Source organism: Haliotis asinina, chromosome 9, assembly GCF_037392515.1.
Source record: "Haliotis asinina isolate JCU_RB_2024 chromosome 9, JCU_Hal_asi_v2, whole genome shotgun sequence".
Taxonomy (NCBI): domain Eukaryota; kingdom Metazoa; phylum Mollusca; class Gastropoda; order Lepetellida; family Haliotidae; genus Haliotis; species Haliotis asinina.
In genome coordinates this window covers 30,122,204-30,138,744 of record NC_090288.1, presented here as the reverse complement: position 1 = coordinate 30,138,744, position 16,541 = coordinate 30,122,204, and the positions used below count along the sequence as shown (strand labels likewise).

At 36.2% G+C, this 16,541-nt stretch overlaps 1 protein-coding gene across 1 annotated transcript in view; it reads left to right on the top strand.

Annotated features, from left to right (window-relative positions):
• Positions 1-16,541, top strand: part of LOC137295565 (UDP-xylose and UDP-N-acetylglucosamine transporter-like) — a 29,959-nt gene that overhangs the window by 6,485 nt on the left and 6,933 nt on the right. Inside the window, exons 3-8 of the mRNA XM_067826967.1 lie at positions 6,692-6,794; positions 10,572-10,621; positions 11,744-11,825; positions 13,106-13,163; positions 13,725-13,834; positions 16,207-16,282. Coding sequence (XP_067683068.1) covers positions 6,692-6,794; positions 10,572-10,621; positions 11,744-11,825; positions 13,106-13,163; positions 13,725-13,834; positions 16,207-16,282 — 479 coding nt within the window. The remainder of the gene's footprint in view (positions 1-6,691; positions 6,795-10,571; positions 10,622-11,743; positions 11,826-13,105; positions 13,164-13,724; positions 13,835-16,206; positions 16,283-16,541) is intronic.

Genomic DNA, 16,541 nt, shown 5'->3' with positions numbered 1-16,541 from the left:
CTCTTTAGAGACACCAAGTTTGTTTACTTTTCTCACCGAAGTCACCAGTCTTTTTTAAGAAAAATATGTTGTTGTTTTTTCTGATGGAGAATTTGTACAGTGATAAGAAATATTGAACCAATTCACCATTTTCAAAGTCAGATCCAATCTCATTAAAATCAGATTTCTTAGTTTGATGTGATACCTCTCTGTGAAGATCTTACTAAGTCTCAGTAGGTGGTCAGGTAAATATTCTAAAACTGGTCTTCAGCAGTCTTTAGAGATGGGGCAGTTGGGTAGCCTAGTGGTTGCAGTGTTCCCTCATCACACTGAAGACCCAGGTTCGATTCTCTACATGGGTATAATGTGTTACACCTATGTCTGTTATCCCTGCTGTGATGTTGCTGGAATATTGCGACAAGCGGCGTAAAATCACTCTCACTCACTCACTCACTCGCTCGCTCACTCAACCCACCCACTCTGGTTAAAGGCGACTGACAGGATTGTATGGTCACTGCTGATGATGCATGTTATCATGCCAGAATTGGGAAGATCACTGGCTATCATCCACTGGATTGTCTGGTCCAAGTTGCATTATTTCCAAATGGCTGTTATATTGCAGGACTAGGCGCATTGTTAGCATTAAACAAAAAGCAAAGAGGAAAATATAGTGAAAGCATTGAAGACTTTATTAAATTACATAGTACGATTTAGTGAAACTTTCACAGCAGCATATCTTGAAAATGAATGTAAATGGCTGATTTTAATGGGAACATGAAAAAGGCTGCATATTGTATGGTGTGGATATTTTCTGGTTATATAGTGAGGGTAATAAATAAGGGAACATGTGACGGTACACTGCGACAAGTGGTGTTCGCTTATCTGTTTCTGTTATTGTATATCCAAATCACTGAAAGAAATGAAAGTTTAGAATGGTGTATCATGAACAGACTAAGGACCCGTGCATTCTTCATTTATTCTCTGTGGTGAATACATATTGATGACTAGAGGTGTGACGATACAGAAAAATCATGATGTGATACGAATCACGATATCTTGGAATGATACAATATGATTCGATTTGATTCACATCATGATATGCTATCTTTAGTTTTTTTCTTTAAAAACATGTATTTTGATATCAAATTACAGTGTAAATTTTGACATAACTGTCAATTTCTAATGAAAATTAAACAATTTTAAGGTTAACAATATGTATCCTGATATGAAAAAAAAGTATCGATATATTTATGGTCCGATAAAGTATCACAACTATCGGTACTACGATATATTGTCACAGCTCTACTGATGACTTTCACTTAAAGCAAGAAAATAAAGTAAAAGTAAGAATGCAAATCCTCATAATTTTTCCTTGCCAATCAAATATATGAATCTCAGAAGTTAGTTCAACTTTGGGTAAAAGCTGCCAAGTCATAGTTTTAAATTGTTAGTATTGGTTTGTATTAGAAGGGGATATGCACATTAAATGAAACACCGACAAGAAGTAGGGTTGGTCTTAGTTAAAGGTCATGATGCATTGGTTTCACTGTTCCATCTGCATTGCTTACTTCCTTGTAATAAAACCAGTAATAATGATTTGAATCTATGTTTGTTTCTTAAACAATTTTTGCAAAAGTTGAACAAAATTATAAGATTTAGATGTTCAGTTGGTAAAGTAGAATTATGAGGATTTGCAGTGGTAATTTCACTATATTTGATTTACTTTTTCTTTAAAGTAAAGTTTATTGGTAGGTTTTCACTGCAAACCATAGGGTTGGGGGTAAAAGTTCACTTTGAACTTGTGTTCAGATCTTCATGGAGAGAGTTATGGTGTCAGAGTAAGAGATTTGAATTTTGATGAGAAAGGCCAGCACTAGTCAGGGTTTGCAGGTGTTTATGGCATGCTCTAAAAAATAATGCCCTTCGTAAAGTTTATAATAAAAGTTCAAAGGTAAGTTAATCTCATGCTCATTTTGGATAAGTTCATTTCCGATGGTCATAAAATGTTGACAACCTGGTGCTGCATCTCTGTACAGAGTTATGTCCCTTGGCTTCAAGCATCCACAGTAATGGTTTTAATCCAGGTTCATTATGATTATGATCCCAGGTAAGTCAGAATCATATCAGTGGTCACCTCAGGTTTTTCTCACACTTTGAGCTGAAACTCCATAAGATGACTGATGTAGTGTTTGATGTGGCAATGAGGGGGTGGAGTAGCCTAGTGGTTAAAGCACTTGCTTGTTATGCTAAAAACCCTGGTTCGATTTCCCACATGGGTACAAAGTGTGAAGCCCATTTCTGGCGTCCCTCACTGTGATATTGCTGGAATATTGCTAAAAGTGGCATCAAACTAATCCGCTCACCCAAAGTGGCATTGTTAACTCACTCTTGACTTCTTTATAACAGTATTTGTTTTGTTCTCGTACATGCTGCAGGGAGTACCTGATAATGACCTTCATATATATGGTGACAGTGGCTTTACACAACATCCTTCTCCTCTACAAAGTGCCTATACCCATTGTAGTGCTTTTAAAAAGTGTAAGTCGGGGGGACGACTCTGATTTCTTTCCATCTTAGACTTGTTTGTGTGACTTGGTTCTGTTGTGTCCTTTGCTCCACTTTGCCGCCCAGTTCACATGTATTAGCATGCATAGATCCGTGTGCTTGGTTGTGTTTATTTTCTGTCAATATCATGGTTATATTTAACTTTCTACGATTCATAGATGTGGATGTTAATGTTGGGAAAGGGATGATGTTGTGTGTAAAAATCATCCTCATCTGCTCACTGACTGGCTGTTGGTTTGAAGACCTTTTTTGGGATTGAATTTGATCCCCTCCCTTACATACTTCCCACTCCATTGTCTGACATTATTTTAGGAAAGTGGAATAAGACAGCTGTGTCAGTTAAGTAGTGTTCTTGTGATCAAATCTCATTAAAATCTTATTTACTGTGATAGTCAGTGAAGATCTGAGATGAACTCTGTAGGAGTTCTTATCTGTGTTTCTCCACTCAGCCTATCAGCCATCAGCACTTAGGCTTACAAATTATAGTAAAAGTGAAAAATGTAGTCATTTCATAATATCATATTTCTTTATCTCGCAAAACAAAATAATTAGCCTGTTCCTGATATGATTAAGAGTCATTTGTTTGTGTACATTTTATACATCCTGTCATTTGTAACTACCATAGTTGTAGGTTAAAGCATGGGAAAACATTGTACTTGTTACCCAGCCTGAAACTTGGTGTAATCATAATTAAAATATACCATCTTTTGGGGCTGGCTTGTTGTAAGAGGTGGCTAACAGGATCAGGAGGGTCAGGCTCCCTGACTTGGTTTATACATGTCATCGGTTAAAAATTGCTCATGCTGTTGATCACTTGATTGTCTGGTCCAGACTCAATTATGTACTGCCCGTTGCCAAATAGCTGTAATATTACAGTCCAGTGTAAAACTAAACTCACTCACCCTTTCGGAATTGGTTACTGAAAGCTTCATGACATTTCCATGAGCTGGCATGATATAACAGCTATCACCTTAGCACTTAATTGTTTTGAACAGTGGCACCCAAATCAGTACACACAATCACTCACACAATAAATTACCAACACTACACTCATTTCAAATTTGGAAATTCAGATTTCTCCTTCAAGAGGAACACATGCAGACTTCATGGTTTACTCATGGTTCACAAGATATGACCATATATGGAGGATGTCCTTAGATCTTTTAAAAATTACCATTGAAGATCCATTTCTGAACTCGTCTGTATAACCCATGCTTGTCGTAAGAGGCAATTAACGGGGTTGGGCTGGCTGGCTTGGTTGACACATGTAAGTGTATTCCAGTTGCATTGATGGAACATAGTTGCTGTTGATCATGGGATTGTCTGGTCCAGACTCCAGTTACAGAAAGCTGTTAGCTGGATAATTGCTAAGTATGGTGCAAATGTAAACTCTCTCTGTCTCTTAGAGATGAGTGTTGCCACTGACATAGTAAACATCTGATTTTAATGAGATTGCTCATGATCTTTTGTGAAAAGTGAAAGATGGTATGTGACATATATGTGTTTTCAGTTATCGTACACAAACAGCAAAACCTGAAGGTTCCTTACATAATGACCCACTTTGACACTGAGTCCAGGGATGATAGGAAGATTCAAACTGATAAATGAAATAACATAAATAATATTACAATACCGGACAAATAACAGTTTGCTACTAATATATATTTGTAATGTCCTCTATGATTACTCTGATACTAATGAGTGGTTAGTCTGCTCTGATTCTTCTTTTGTTAAGCATTTGTTAGGACTAATTATAAGCTCCATAGAATAAAGTTTTTAATACATAAGATATGAACATATATTTTGTATACACTCTCAACAATAATGCAATTGGATGAAATACACACAAACAAAACCTACGGAGCATATTAGCAATGTAAAAATATTTGTTTGATCATTGATATGCTCAGAGATTAAAGGATGTACACCATTACGTTAAACAGAACTTGTGTAGGTACAGGTCAGATTTATCCTCAACAGCAGATGATTGTCATAAGAAGTGAGTTTGAGATCAGGTGATTTTGTTTTTTCTCGATTGCTTGGTTTATCCCAGCTATGTAGATAGGTGCTCATGCTGTTGATCACTGGATTATGTGGACATGATTAGTTACAGATGCAATAAAAAAGAAATATTGCTGAGTGCAGCATAACAAAGTCAAAACCGTGCAGTCCTTGCATGTTGAGCTAACATCATATACATGCCATACTTTAACCAAAATGTAGTTCAAAATGGCATTAAGCCAAAACATGCATGTACCATATGAATTTTAGAAAACATAATTATATGTTAGTATCTGTAAAGACAACACATACCAAACCTCATGCAATGTGAGTGGCACTTGATATTGACCTCAGTGTTTGAGAGTATATAAACCCATGTCGAACATTCCATGCGAGTTTCACCTCGCCATTACATATGATATATATAATGAATGAAGATGTTCAGCAGTTCCTTTTGTCAGTAGACGTAATCTTTACCAATTTCCTTCTTTATTCTGACATTTCGAGCAGGCTAAGAAAGACTTTCTCCTTCGTCAAACATAAACAACATGGAAATAATATCTTCAAGTCATTCCATGCAGTAATTGTAAGATTACCCTTGCAGATATGTAATTTTGGGTTAACGTAATAGTTTCATTTAAATTAAAAAGGTGCCCTTTTTTTTGATTTGGGAGATTCAGAACCTGAGGAAATCTTGATTTGCTTCATTTAGTGCTAAGGACTTGTGTAAATGGGAAGAAATAGAGTCTAGGGTCAGTGGGCAGGCTACTACTTACAACTTGCTTTTAAATTGAGCATGCTAAACAGAGCAGTAAAAACAAATCCATGGTATTTGAGGATGGGTTATTTTCTACAAGTCACTTCCTGAACCTGCCATATATGTTCATTATTGTCTCGCTTCAGTTAGTACATCAAGAAACCCTTTAGAAAACTACACTACACATTCATACAATGCAGATACATCATTTGTTTTTTTTTCCTAATAACTAATATTAATAGTAGGAAATCCAGTGTTACCATGTAAATCCACTGTACAATTACTGCAGTCTGAATGAACATGATGAAGAGATTAAATCTTCCTTTTCACTATTTATTAGTGAATACAAAATACTAGTTAGTAATATATGTTTCTCTCTGTAATGAAATCTGTGCAAGGACACAATAGTGACAGGTTGAAATTAGTATTTAGCAACCCATGCTTGTTGTAAGAGGCGACTAACAGGATCAAGTTGTCTGACTGGCTGACTTGGTTGACACATGCAAACGTATCCCAGTTACATGGACAGATGCTCATGCTGGTGATCACCGGATTGTATAGTCCAGACTTGATTTTATTGTGACCGCCACCAAATAGCTAGAATGTGGTGTTAATCAGCCAACAATGGTGACATGTTTGAGAACTTGTATAACCCTATTACCTTCCTGGTCTAACAAATGACAAGTCATATATAAATATAGACACATTTGACTGCATTTTGTCATAAGGCATAGTCATGTAACAAATATTTAGAGCTATACATATTGCCATGGTCATGCTCATGAATTAACTTCAAATCTACCAAGTGTTTCTACAGAGTCACTGTTAAAGGGGCTGCACTGGCTTGGGGAAAAAACACCAAATTAGGATATTTTAGCTCTGAAAGGTCCTATATTTGTTTTAGCCTTGGAAAGACCCAAATTGCAAGTGATTTGCCCTTAAAAGGCTGTATATTAAGAAAAACTTGCGAGTTATAATCTGACAGGAAACTAATACATTATTAAAATGCTTTCCAGTGACAGTGGGAATTAATCTCATCTATAAGCAAAACTTCCCAAGTACAGCTAAGAATTATTTCCCTCTGATGGTTGGTCCCACATTTGACCATTTTATGTATGTATTCAGCTACCTATATGTTATATAGTTCATAAAAATGTTGATTTGGGCCCTGTAAATAATCTAAAAATTCCTTATATTTGATGGCTGATAATCTGTACGAACCCTGCTTTATCAATATTTGTCGGAATGCTGCCAACATGCAGTTCCTTAAAGTCCCCTCTCTTCCCTCGGTTCCTGGAAGTTAGAACTTTGTGATTTTCCCATTAGTGTTTGCTTTGATTATTGTAGTCCATATTGCATGCTCTGCTATGTTTAATTCTTTTCTACCAGGTACTATGTGCTAATGGTGGCTATGTTTTTCGTTGTGCAAGTCGTAAACATGCAGGCCTTCAACTTCAATATTTCTATGCCTCTACACATGATATTCCGGTCGGTGAGTATTAACCCTGTTTCTGTCAAATACAAAACTCTCTATGTCCTCATCCTTTGTCATAAAGCAGTGTTTAGATTTTAAACAGAAATTAGAATTGTTGTTCTTTCAAACATTAACTGTAATGTGAAAATTCAGAATCCATAATGAATGCTCCCTAACCCATGTTAGAATTGGTCTTCAGCAATCCATGCTTGTCATAGAAGGCAACTATCAGGGTCAGGTGGTCAGACTCACTGACATGCTTGACAAGTTTTTGTATACCAGTTGCATAGATTAATGCTCATGCTGTTGATCACTGAATTGTTTGTTCAGACTTGATTATTTACAGACCGCTGCCATATATGATTCTTCATATATGTATCGCTGCCATATGGCTTGAATATTGCTGAATGTGGCGTTGAACAACAAACCAGTCATCTTAACAAGAATGGGTGTAATAGTCTGTTACTAAAATGTCAAATATTTGTATGTTTTTGACAAATGCAAGAATTGATTTTTATTAGAGGGTTTTAAATTGATATTTCATTCTGTCTAACTGTGCAATTTTTTAAAACTTTCTTTTTGCTATTTTACTGAGCTGAAAGAAATTTTACCAGGCACAAGACTGTAGATGAGTGTTTAATGTCATAGAACAGGGTGCTGGTTCACTTGTTTCATATGTTTTGAGTGGATGGTTTGATTCTTTAAATTATTTGAGTTTCTTCAAATGTGATCTTGATAGTCATTTTTTTACATAATTTTAAACTTACAATAATCAATTATGATGCAGATGAAAGTATTGAAATTATGCATTTGGTAAAGAAAAAGACATCACAAACCACATTTTTTGCACAATGTGTGCAGGCGTGTGTGCACCCTGAAGACCCTTGTTAGATTTCCAAACTGGTACAGTATTTGAAGCCTATTTCTGCTGTCGCCAGCTGTGATTTTGCTGGAACATTACTGAGAGTGGCATAAAACCCAACTCACTCACTTACTCACTCACTCACTCACCATGCTCACTCCTGTGGAAAAGGCAACTAACGTGAATGGCTGCTGAGGCTTACTGACTTGTGGAGCAACATTTCTTAATATTAGTCACTAGATTGTCCAGTCCAGACTCAATCAGCTCTATGTCACTCTGCTGTAGCTGCAATGGGGTCTGATTGTTAAAGCCTGATGGTTAAAGTGTCCGCTCGTCACTTGGACGATTTGCCACATAAATACATAGTGTGAAGCCCATTTTTGGGGTGCCTCGCGATGATATTTCTGAAATATTGCTAAAAGTGGCATAAAACCTTACTCACTCTAACTGGAGTAACGCTAAGAGAACTGTAACTCAATGACCAACAACATTCACATTTGCAGGTCTCTATTTAACGCTTTGTTACTTGCACTGGTGCAACCCAATATTAGAAAGTGCAACCTAGTTATTAGTTTAACTTGCACCAGGTGCAAGTAAGTTTTTGAGTGGATAATCTTCTAAATATACCATCTAAATAATTCAAAAGCGTATTTATTTCATTACACATCGAAATAAAGCCATTGCATTTGGAATTTGGCTGGTGCAACCAGATTTTTAAGTCGCATTGAATGTAGAGCCCTGCACATGGGATGCCTCATGATTTATATTTTATTCCATCACTTTCCAGGATTTCTCATTAAGAAGTTTTCGCTGTTTGTTGAATTGATGCTCTTTCAAGATAAGCTTTTATCAGTGTGTATGCCTGGCTTAATTTGTTATTTTGTTCATGTTAGCTTATAATACTTACTAAACTGCAGTGTTGTGCTCATCCCTTTATAAATCCTACTGTGTTAGGAATTAAACATTAGCTCATTAGCCTCATTAATCCATTAACCCAGCAACAGTAATACTAAAACAACGCTCAGTGTGACAATGGACTGCAGAATGTTGTTAGCTTGTACAATATTTTCAAGGAGACAAACAATTGTTTACCTCCAGAGTCACTTTCAAGGAGTTCTTCAGCTAGTCCATATTGTTATCTAATTCCACACACTTGAAATTGTCTGCATCTCTTGGTGTTTGTCATACATACCGCTGTCACCTGTCAAACCTAGGGACTGTATCTCATGATGTTCTGTATCAGACAGTGGCAGTTATCCAGATCGTCACATCTATACATAAACATATGCAATTTGCAGTGAAAAAGATTTAATCTTTTTTTCTTATGCTTTGCATGTTTCTTGATGCTCAACATTCATCCATGTTTTAAAATATTTCACTAAACCACCTAAAACTCTGTAAAACTCAAAAAACGTTCAAGATTTTTGTGCAAAACTTGGTAGATATATCATTCAGAACCTAAAGTGGTGCCTTTTGGTATTTACAGGTTTTTGTGATTTATTATTTTCTCGGTTTCCATGGAAACGTTTTGGACATAGCCTCAAAAGTGAGAGACGTGTTTCGTTTCCAGAGCAGAACTAAAAAACCATTCAATATTTTCCTGCAAAGCTTGGTAGATGTATCAGTCAGAAGCTGAAGTGGTGCCTTTTCGTATATACAGGTTTTTGTGATTTCTTATTTTCCTCTTAGTTTCAGAATGGAGGGATTAGCTTTGTTTCCAGAGCAGAACTAAAAAGAACATGATAAATTTTTCTGCAAAACATGGTAGATAAATAAATCTGAACCTATAGTGGTGCCTTTGGTATTTAGAGGTTTTTGTGATTTCTTATTTTCTGGGTTTCCATGGAAACATTTTGGACTTAGTCTCAAAATGAAGGGATTAGCTTCATTTCCGGAGAAGAACTCAATAACCATTATAAATTTTTCACTTTTGTCTTTGCTGATTACAGATATATGGAATTTATATTTTTCATGATTTCCATGGAAACAATTCAAACTTAGATTTCCAAAGCAGTCTTAGTACTAAGGTAGTCATAAGTACCATGCATTAACATAGACTTACAACTATCATAGTGCTGAGAGAGCTTCGAAAATCTAGGCCCTGTAGAGTTTCGTTTTTCGAATACTTGTTCATGTACACCAGGGCCCTTATGCTTGAAGTGTTTGTAGCCCTAAGAATTCTTAACTTTCTTAATCATAGCCAACGTGTTAAGAATGGGCTTAAAAAGTTTGTAGCGCTACAAACGTTTCGACAATAGCTAGCCTGGATAGTAAATACCATATAAATATAGCTATATTGGGCTAGTGAAGCTATTGTCTATTTCCTAACACTGTCTCCCCTTGCATGCCTATCTAAACGGTATGTTGACATCTCAAATATGTTTACATGTGTTTGAAATTTTAGAACCATCCAAGGCTTTGGATTCTTGCATCCATCCCAGTATGAAATATTTCATGAGAATTCTTAGATTTAAAACAGCCACAAAACTTAAGGACTTCATAATAAAACTGGATGCATATCACTGATTTGAAAATTTAAACTAAGCTGTGCAGTGAGGTGACTTGGTCCAAGGGACGTAACTCTTTGTCAGTGCCAGTTGTTATGTCCCTTTGACTGTACACCAATCCCTCACAGTTCAAGGAACAGTATAGAGCTTTTGATCAGTTGACATTACAACCATAAACTGTTGTCGTAACTGAAGATGTAACTCTTAATTATACTTGGAAATCAGTAATTTTCTTGCAGTAATCATTCACAAGAAAATTACTGATATAATGCTAAAATGTTTACGATTCAATTTAACTCATATTAGTTCTTATTAGTAATATTTTATCATTCATGTTTGTTAATTCACACATATGTATCACTTGCACACTGTGATTTTATGCGGTATTATCAATATATTGTCAACAAACTCTGATTTTGATTACAGGGATCCCTGGTTGCCAACTTGATTCTAGGAATAATTATACTGAAGAAAAGGTAAATTCAGTAATGAAGTCGCAGTATTTCCATGTATTGAAATGTGTGGACATGCAGAGTGTTTTCCCACTGGCACTAGAAGCCAACAATTTTCTTTTTATCCATATTTTGATTATAGTGTGTCATGGTCATTGTGTAATGGACTGGTTAGAATGGAGATTATACCGGGTTGTCTGTGTAATAAGGATATTGCGTATCAGTGGACTCAAACATGTCAACCATGAAGATCAATGTTGGAAACCCATGCATGTTGTAAGAGGCCACTGACATGATTGTGTGGTCATGCCCACTGATTTTATGGACACGTGTCATTGTAACCCAGTGACATAGGGTGATGATCATGTTGTTGATCCCTGCATTGTATAGTCCAGACTTGATTATTTACATACTACCTTCATATAGCTGGAATATTGTTGAGTGTGGCATAGAACTAAACTCACAGTGACTTAGCCACTGAGTCAGCCACTCACACAGCTACACACTACTTAACAAACACTCACACTCACACAAGCTTTAGGAAGAGAATTGTAAATATCACCCATAGGAAAAAGTATTAAAATTAGACATATGAGTCTTGCGTCATGTTTGGTGTTACACTTTCTCAGTAAAGTAAAGATTCTATTACTTTGGTTGGGTTAAGTCCCATCCATGATTGAACCCACACTCTCAGACTGGCATGCAGTTTAATCGCAGCACACAAAGTGCCTTTGCGGCTTGTAGAAGAACCTGTAATCTAAAATATATATATGTTTGCATTTGACCACTTTCCAAGTGGCATTGTGTATTCATAGATAACAATTGAGACAGTGTAACATGTTATTTGGGATTACAATTTCATAGTAAAGTAAAAATTCTAGGGTTTTTTTTAACTGTGTCCCATTCGGGATTCGCAACGTAAGACTCAGGCACCTCATCGGCAGCACACAAAGTCATTTGCCTAACCCGCTCAGCCACCACGACTTCCAGTTGTGACAATCTTTAGATTTAGTTGACACACACACAATATTATTGTCTTTATTCATTGGCTGCTTCCACATATGTTCAAAGTCATATGTGTTTGTGCCCCTGCATCCCGCCTGGAAGATGTATAAATTTACTCATGACTTATATTTGGTGTTTCAGGTACAAATGGAGCAAGTATGTGTCCGTAGGTCTGATCTCCATCGGCATAGCAACATGTACGGTGTCCTCTGCTGGTCAAGTGGTAGGTGGTCAAACACTCGGTCGCTGATCATTTCTTGTCACAGTAGTACTGAAATCATGGAAACAGAGAATGAAAATATGTTATGAAGATGTTGTATTCATTTGGTATGGAATGGATCCCAGTCAGTGCTTGAAATAAAAGCCAACTGACATTGCATGGTTGCATTCTGTGATTGTAACCCTTTAGCAGGGTATTGATGATGGCATTCAGACCTTATTGGTTCACTGATTGGTCTGACAGCTGAATATCTGGGTTAGAATTTGTTGGCAAGGCTGTCTAGTGGTTAAAGTGTCTGCTTGTTACACCGAAGGCTAAGGTTCGATTCAACACATGGGCACAATGTGTGAAGCCATTCAGGTGTCCCCCACTGTAATATTGCTGGGATATCTCTTAAAGTTGCATAAAACTAAACTCACCCACTCTTCATCAAAGTCAAAAATTGTTTCTCCCCCACAGTGTATTTGCGTCATCATGCTGGGGCTTATGCTATCAACCACTGATGTTTCACTGTTTTACTGCATATTTTGACCAAGCTGTTACCTGCCTTTTTCAACTGCTTTGTTACTCGTTTGCAGTCAGTTCAAACTTTGACAATAACGAAAGAGAGATGAGGAATGACAGGTTATTTTTACTGAGTTATATTAATCACATAATTCTCAAGCATTGGTGAGAGAATTACCTGATTATGATAATGAGAGACAGATAATCTGTCATTCCCTGTCTCAAGTTGGTTATTGTTTTTATTGCCTATGTCAGTTATTGATGTAAGAAATGCTAAAATGAAAACAGCAGTTCCTCAGTTAGACAACATGGGGAATCCCCCATCCCTACATGTGTGCTTGGCTGTTCACCAAGAGGTTTAACCCTCCGAGGGACAGGGAAAATACTACTCAGTGTCCTCTTTCCCATATGAGTAATTAATAGAGATTATAATAACATTACACTAACAAATGTATCAAATGACTCAGTACAAGATGTCATATGACACACTTGCTTGAATGTTATAACTTTCTTATAATCCATTATATTCATGTACGTTTGTTGAGTAAAACATGGTAAGCAAATGTGACAGCTCTCTTCATTGACATCATGTTCAACTGTTTAATGATGTCACAGAGGATGAAATACAGAAACCGTAGTTACTAGGCAAAATTGATTTCATCACATGTGATATATATGGCACTGGTTATGTTTCACCATATGGGCTAAAACATATCATGAAACAGCTACATAGACTAAATTCTGGTGTACACAACTGAAGACTTGCATGTATTTTGCAGCAAGACAACCCAGGTCATACAGGTGATGCTGCATATGACTACCTGATGTGGCTTGTGGGTATGTATAACTCTAGTCTAAGTGGAATGCTTGTAATAATTTCAGGGAATAATGAGGTCACTAATATTGTTACCCCAGTCAGTGGATCAGTGTGTGCTTGAGTTTCCTTTTCAGCTCCCTGGGGATAGTACAACCAGTTAAGATCTGTATTCTTAAATTCAGATAGACAGAATTACTGTAGAATAGACAAGAAAAAAATAAGATGCGTTGACCACAGTCATACTACGTTATGGTTAAATGGAAACTGTTGTAACAATTTAAACATATTATATGAACTGCTTATTGGAATATCAGGGGCGTTGGGGTAGCCAAGTGGTTAAAGCCTATGCTCATCACACCGGTGACTCAGGTTGAATTCCCCACATGGGTACAATGTCTGAAGCCCATTTCTAGTGTCCCCCCAAAGTGGAATATTGCTCAAAAAAGCAGCATAAAACTGAACTCACACACTATTTTAATGTCAGAGAGTTGTCTCCCTTCCTACACATGACCACACATCAGGGCTATATTTGTGACATTACTTGCCCCTGTATTTTGTGTATCGTGTGGTATCTCTTGCAGGTGTAAGTTTGCTGTCCTTCGCCCTGTTTATGTCAGCATGGATGGGAATCTTCCAGGAACAAACATATTCCAAGTTTGGAAAACACCCCTCAGAGGCCCTTTTCTATAATGTAAGTATCTTGGCTGCTAGTCAGTGCCCTGGATAAGGCCTTCATACGAATGTAATGTTTGCTATATATAAGTGTGTAACAACAATTGTGTCAGATTCTCCCTAGAGGCACTCTTGGGGATTGGAATGTGAAAATAGTTCACCTTCACCTTTGTGCCATGGGGTGATGAAATGGCGCATATTGTGTTCAGTTAATTTGTGTTCAGTGCCTGCATATGTTGATGTATGTAAAATAAGCAACTGAAAGGTAAATAAGGTAGTGAGTAAGTAAGGTAAGGTTAGTGATGTAAAGCAAATAAGTAAGGTAAAGTAAGTAAGGAAGGAAGGTAAAGTAAATACATGAAAAGTAAGATAAGGTAGTCAGTAAGTTCAGTTCCAAAATAAGGTAAGGTGAAGTTATTAAGAAAGGAAGGAAGGTAAAGTAAATACATGAAAAGTAAGATAAGGTAGTCAGTAAGTTCAGTTCCAAAATAAGGTAAGGTGAAGTTATTAAGAAAGGAAGGAAGGTAAAGTAAATACATGAAAAGTAAGATAAGGTAGTCAGTAAGTTCAGTTCCAAAATAAGGTAAGGTGAAGTTATTAAGAAAGGAAGGAAGGTAAAGTAAATACATGAAAAGTAAGATAAGGTAGTCAGTAAGTTCAGTTCCAAAATAAGGTAAGGTGAAGTTATTAAGAAAGGAAGGAAGGTAAAGTAAATACATGAAAAGTAAGATAAGGTAGTCAGTAAGTTCAGTTCCAAAATAAGGTAAGGTGAAGTTATTAAGAAAGGAAGGAAGGTAAAGTAAACACATGAAAAGTAAGATAAGGTAGTCAGTAAGTTCAGTTCCAAAATAAGGTAAGGTGAAGTTATTAAGAAAGGAAGGAAGGTAAAGTAAACACATGAAAAGTAAGATAAGGTAGTCAGTAAGTTCAGTTCCAAAATAAGGTAAGGTGAAGTTATTAAGCAAGGAAGGAAGGTAAAGTAAATACATGAAAAGTAAGATAAGGTAGTCAGTAAGTTCAGTTCCAAAATAAGGTAAGGTGAAGTTATTAAGAAAGGAAGGAAGGTAAAGTAAACACATGAAAAGTAAGATAAGGTAGTCAGTAAGTTCAGTTCCAAAATAAGGTAAGGTGAAGTTATTAAGAAAGGAAGGAAGGTAAAGTAAATACATGAAAAGTAAGATAAGGTAGTCAGTAAGTTCAGTTCCAAAATAAGGTAAGGTGAAGTTATTAAGAAAGGAAGGAAGGTAAAGTAAATACATGAAAAGTAAGATAAGGTAGTCAGTAAGTTCAGTTCCAAAATAAGGTAAGGTGAAGTTATTAAGAAAGGAAGGAAGGTAAAGTAAATACATGAAAAGTAAGATAAGGTAGTCAGTAAGTTCAGTTCCAAAATAAGGTAAGGTGAAGTTATTAAGAAAGGAAGGAAGGTAAAGTAAACACATGAAAAGTAAGATAAGGTAGTCAGTAAGTTCAGTTCCAAAATAAGGTAAGGTGAAGTTATTAAGAAAGGAAGGAAGGTAAAGTAAATACATGAAAAGTAAGATAAGGTAGTCAGTAAGTTCAGTTCCAAAATAAGGTAAGGTGAAGTTATTAAGAAAGGAAGGAAGGTAAAGTAAATACATGAAAAGTAAGATAAGGTAGTCAGTAAGTTCAGTTCCAAAATAAGGTAAGGTGAAGTTATTAAGAAAGGAAGGAAGGTAAAGTAAATACATGAAAAGTAAGATAAGGTAGTCAGTAAGTTCAGTTCCAAAATAAGGTAAGGTGAAGTTATTAAGAAAGGAAGGAAGGTAAAGTAAACACATGAAAAGTAAGATAAGGTAGTCAGTAAGTTCAGTTCCAAAATAAGGTAAGGTGAAGTTATTAAGAAAGGAAGGAAGGTAAAGTAAATACATGAAAAGTAAGATAAGGTAGTCAGTAAGTTCAGTTCCAAAATAAGGTAAGGTGAAGTTATTAAGAAAGGAAGGAAGGTAAAGTAAATACATGAAAAGTAAGATAAGGTAGTCAGTAAGTTCAGTTCCAAAATAAGGTAAGGTGAAGTTATTAAGAAAGGAAGGAAGGTAAAGTAAATACATGAAAAGTAAGATAAGGTAGTCAGTAAGTTCAGTTCCAAAATAAGGTAAGGTGAAGTTATTAAGAAAGGAAGGAAGGTAAAGTAAATACATGAAAAGTAAGATAAGGTAGTCAGTAAGTTCAGTTCCAAAATAAGGTAAGGTGAAGTTATTAAGAAAGGAAGGAAGGTAAAGTAAATACATGAAAATATTTTAAGGGAGTTAGAAAGTAAAAATAAGGAAGAAATGTAAAATAAGTAAGGTAATATAAGTAACAGTAAGTGAGGTGAAATAAGTAAGGCACAGTAAGTAAGGTGCCAGTCATCACCTGTTGTGTGTGTTCCAGCACGCCCTTCCTCTTCCTTTTTTCCTGCTGCTGGCATCTGACATCTACAGTCATATCAACATCTTCAACCAGTCAGGTGAGTGGTAGTCTCGTGTATATACACCCACTGGGATAATAGATAGTAATATTTCAACTCCAAATGATTGAATATTTCTTGCTGAAACTTGAGTTACTGTCGATTTTGAGATTTGTTTCAGTACTGACCAGCATGATTGTTTTCTCAGTGAACATACTTAGTGGTAATGAGACAAAAGTGGGATGTGCTTTTTATATAATTCCCCTTCCTAGTCCAACTAGGATCATGTATTTTCAAGGTTGGCATATACATGATGGAT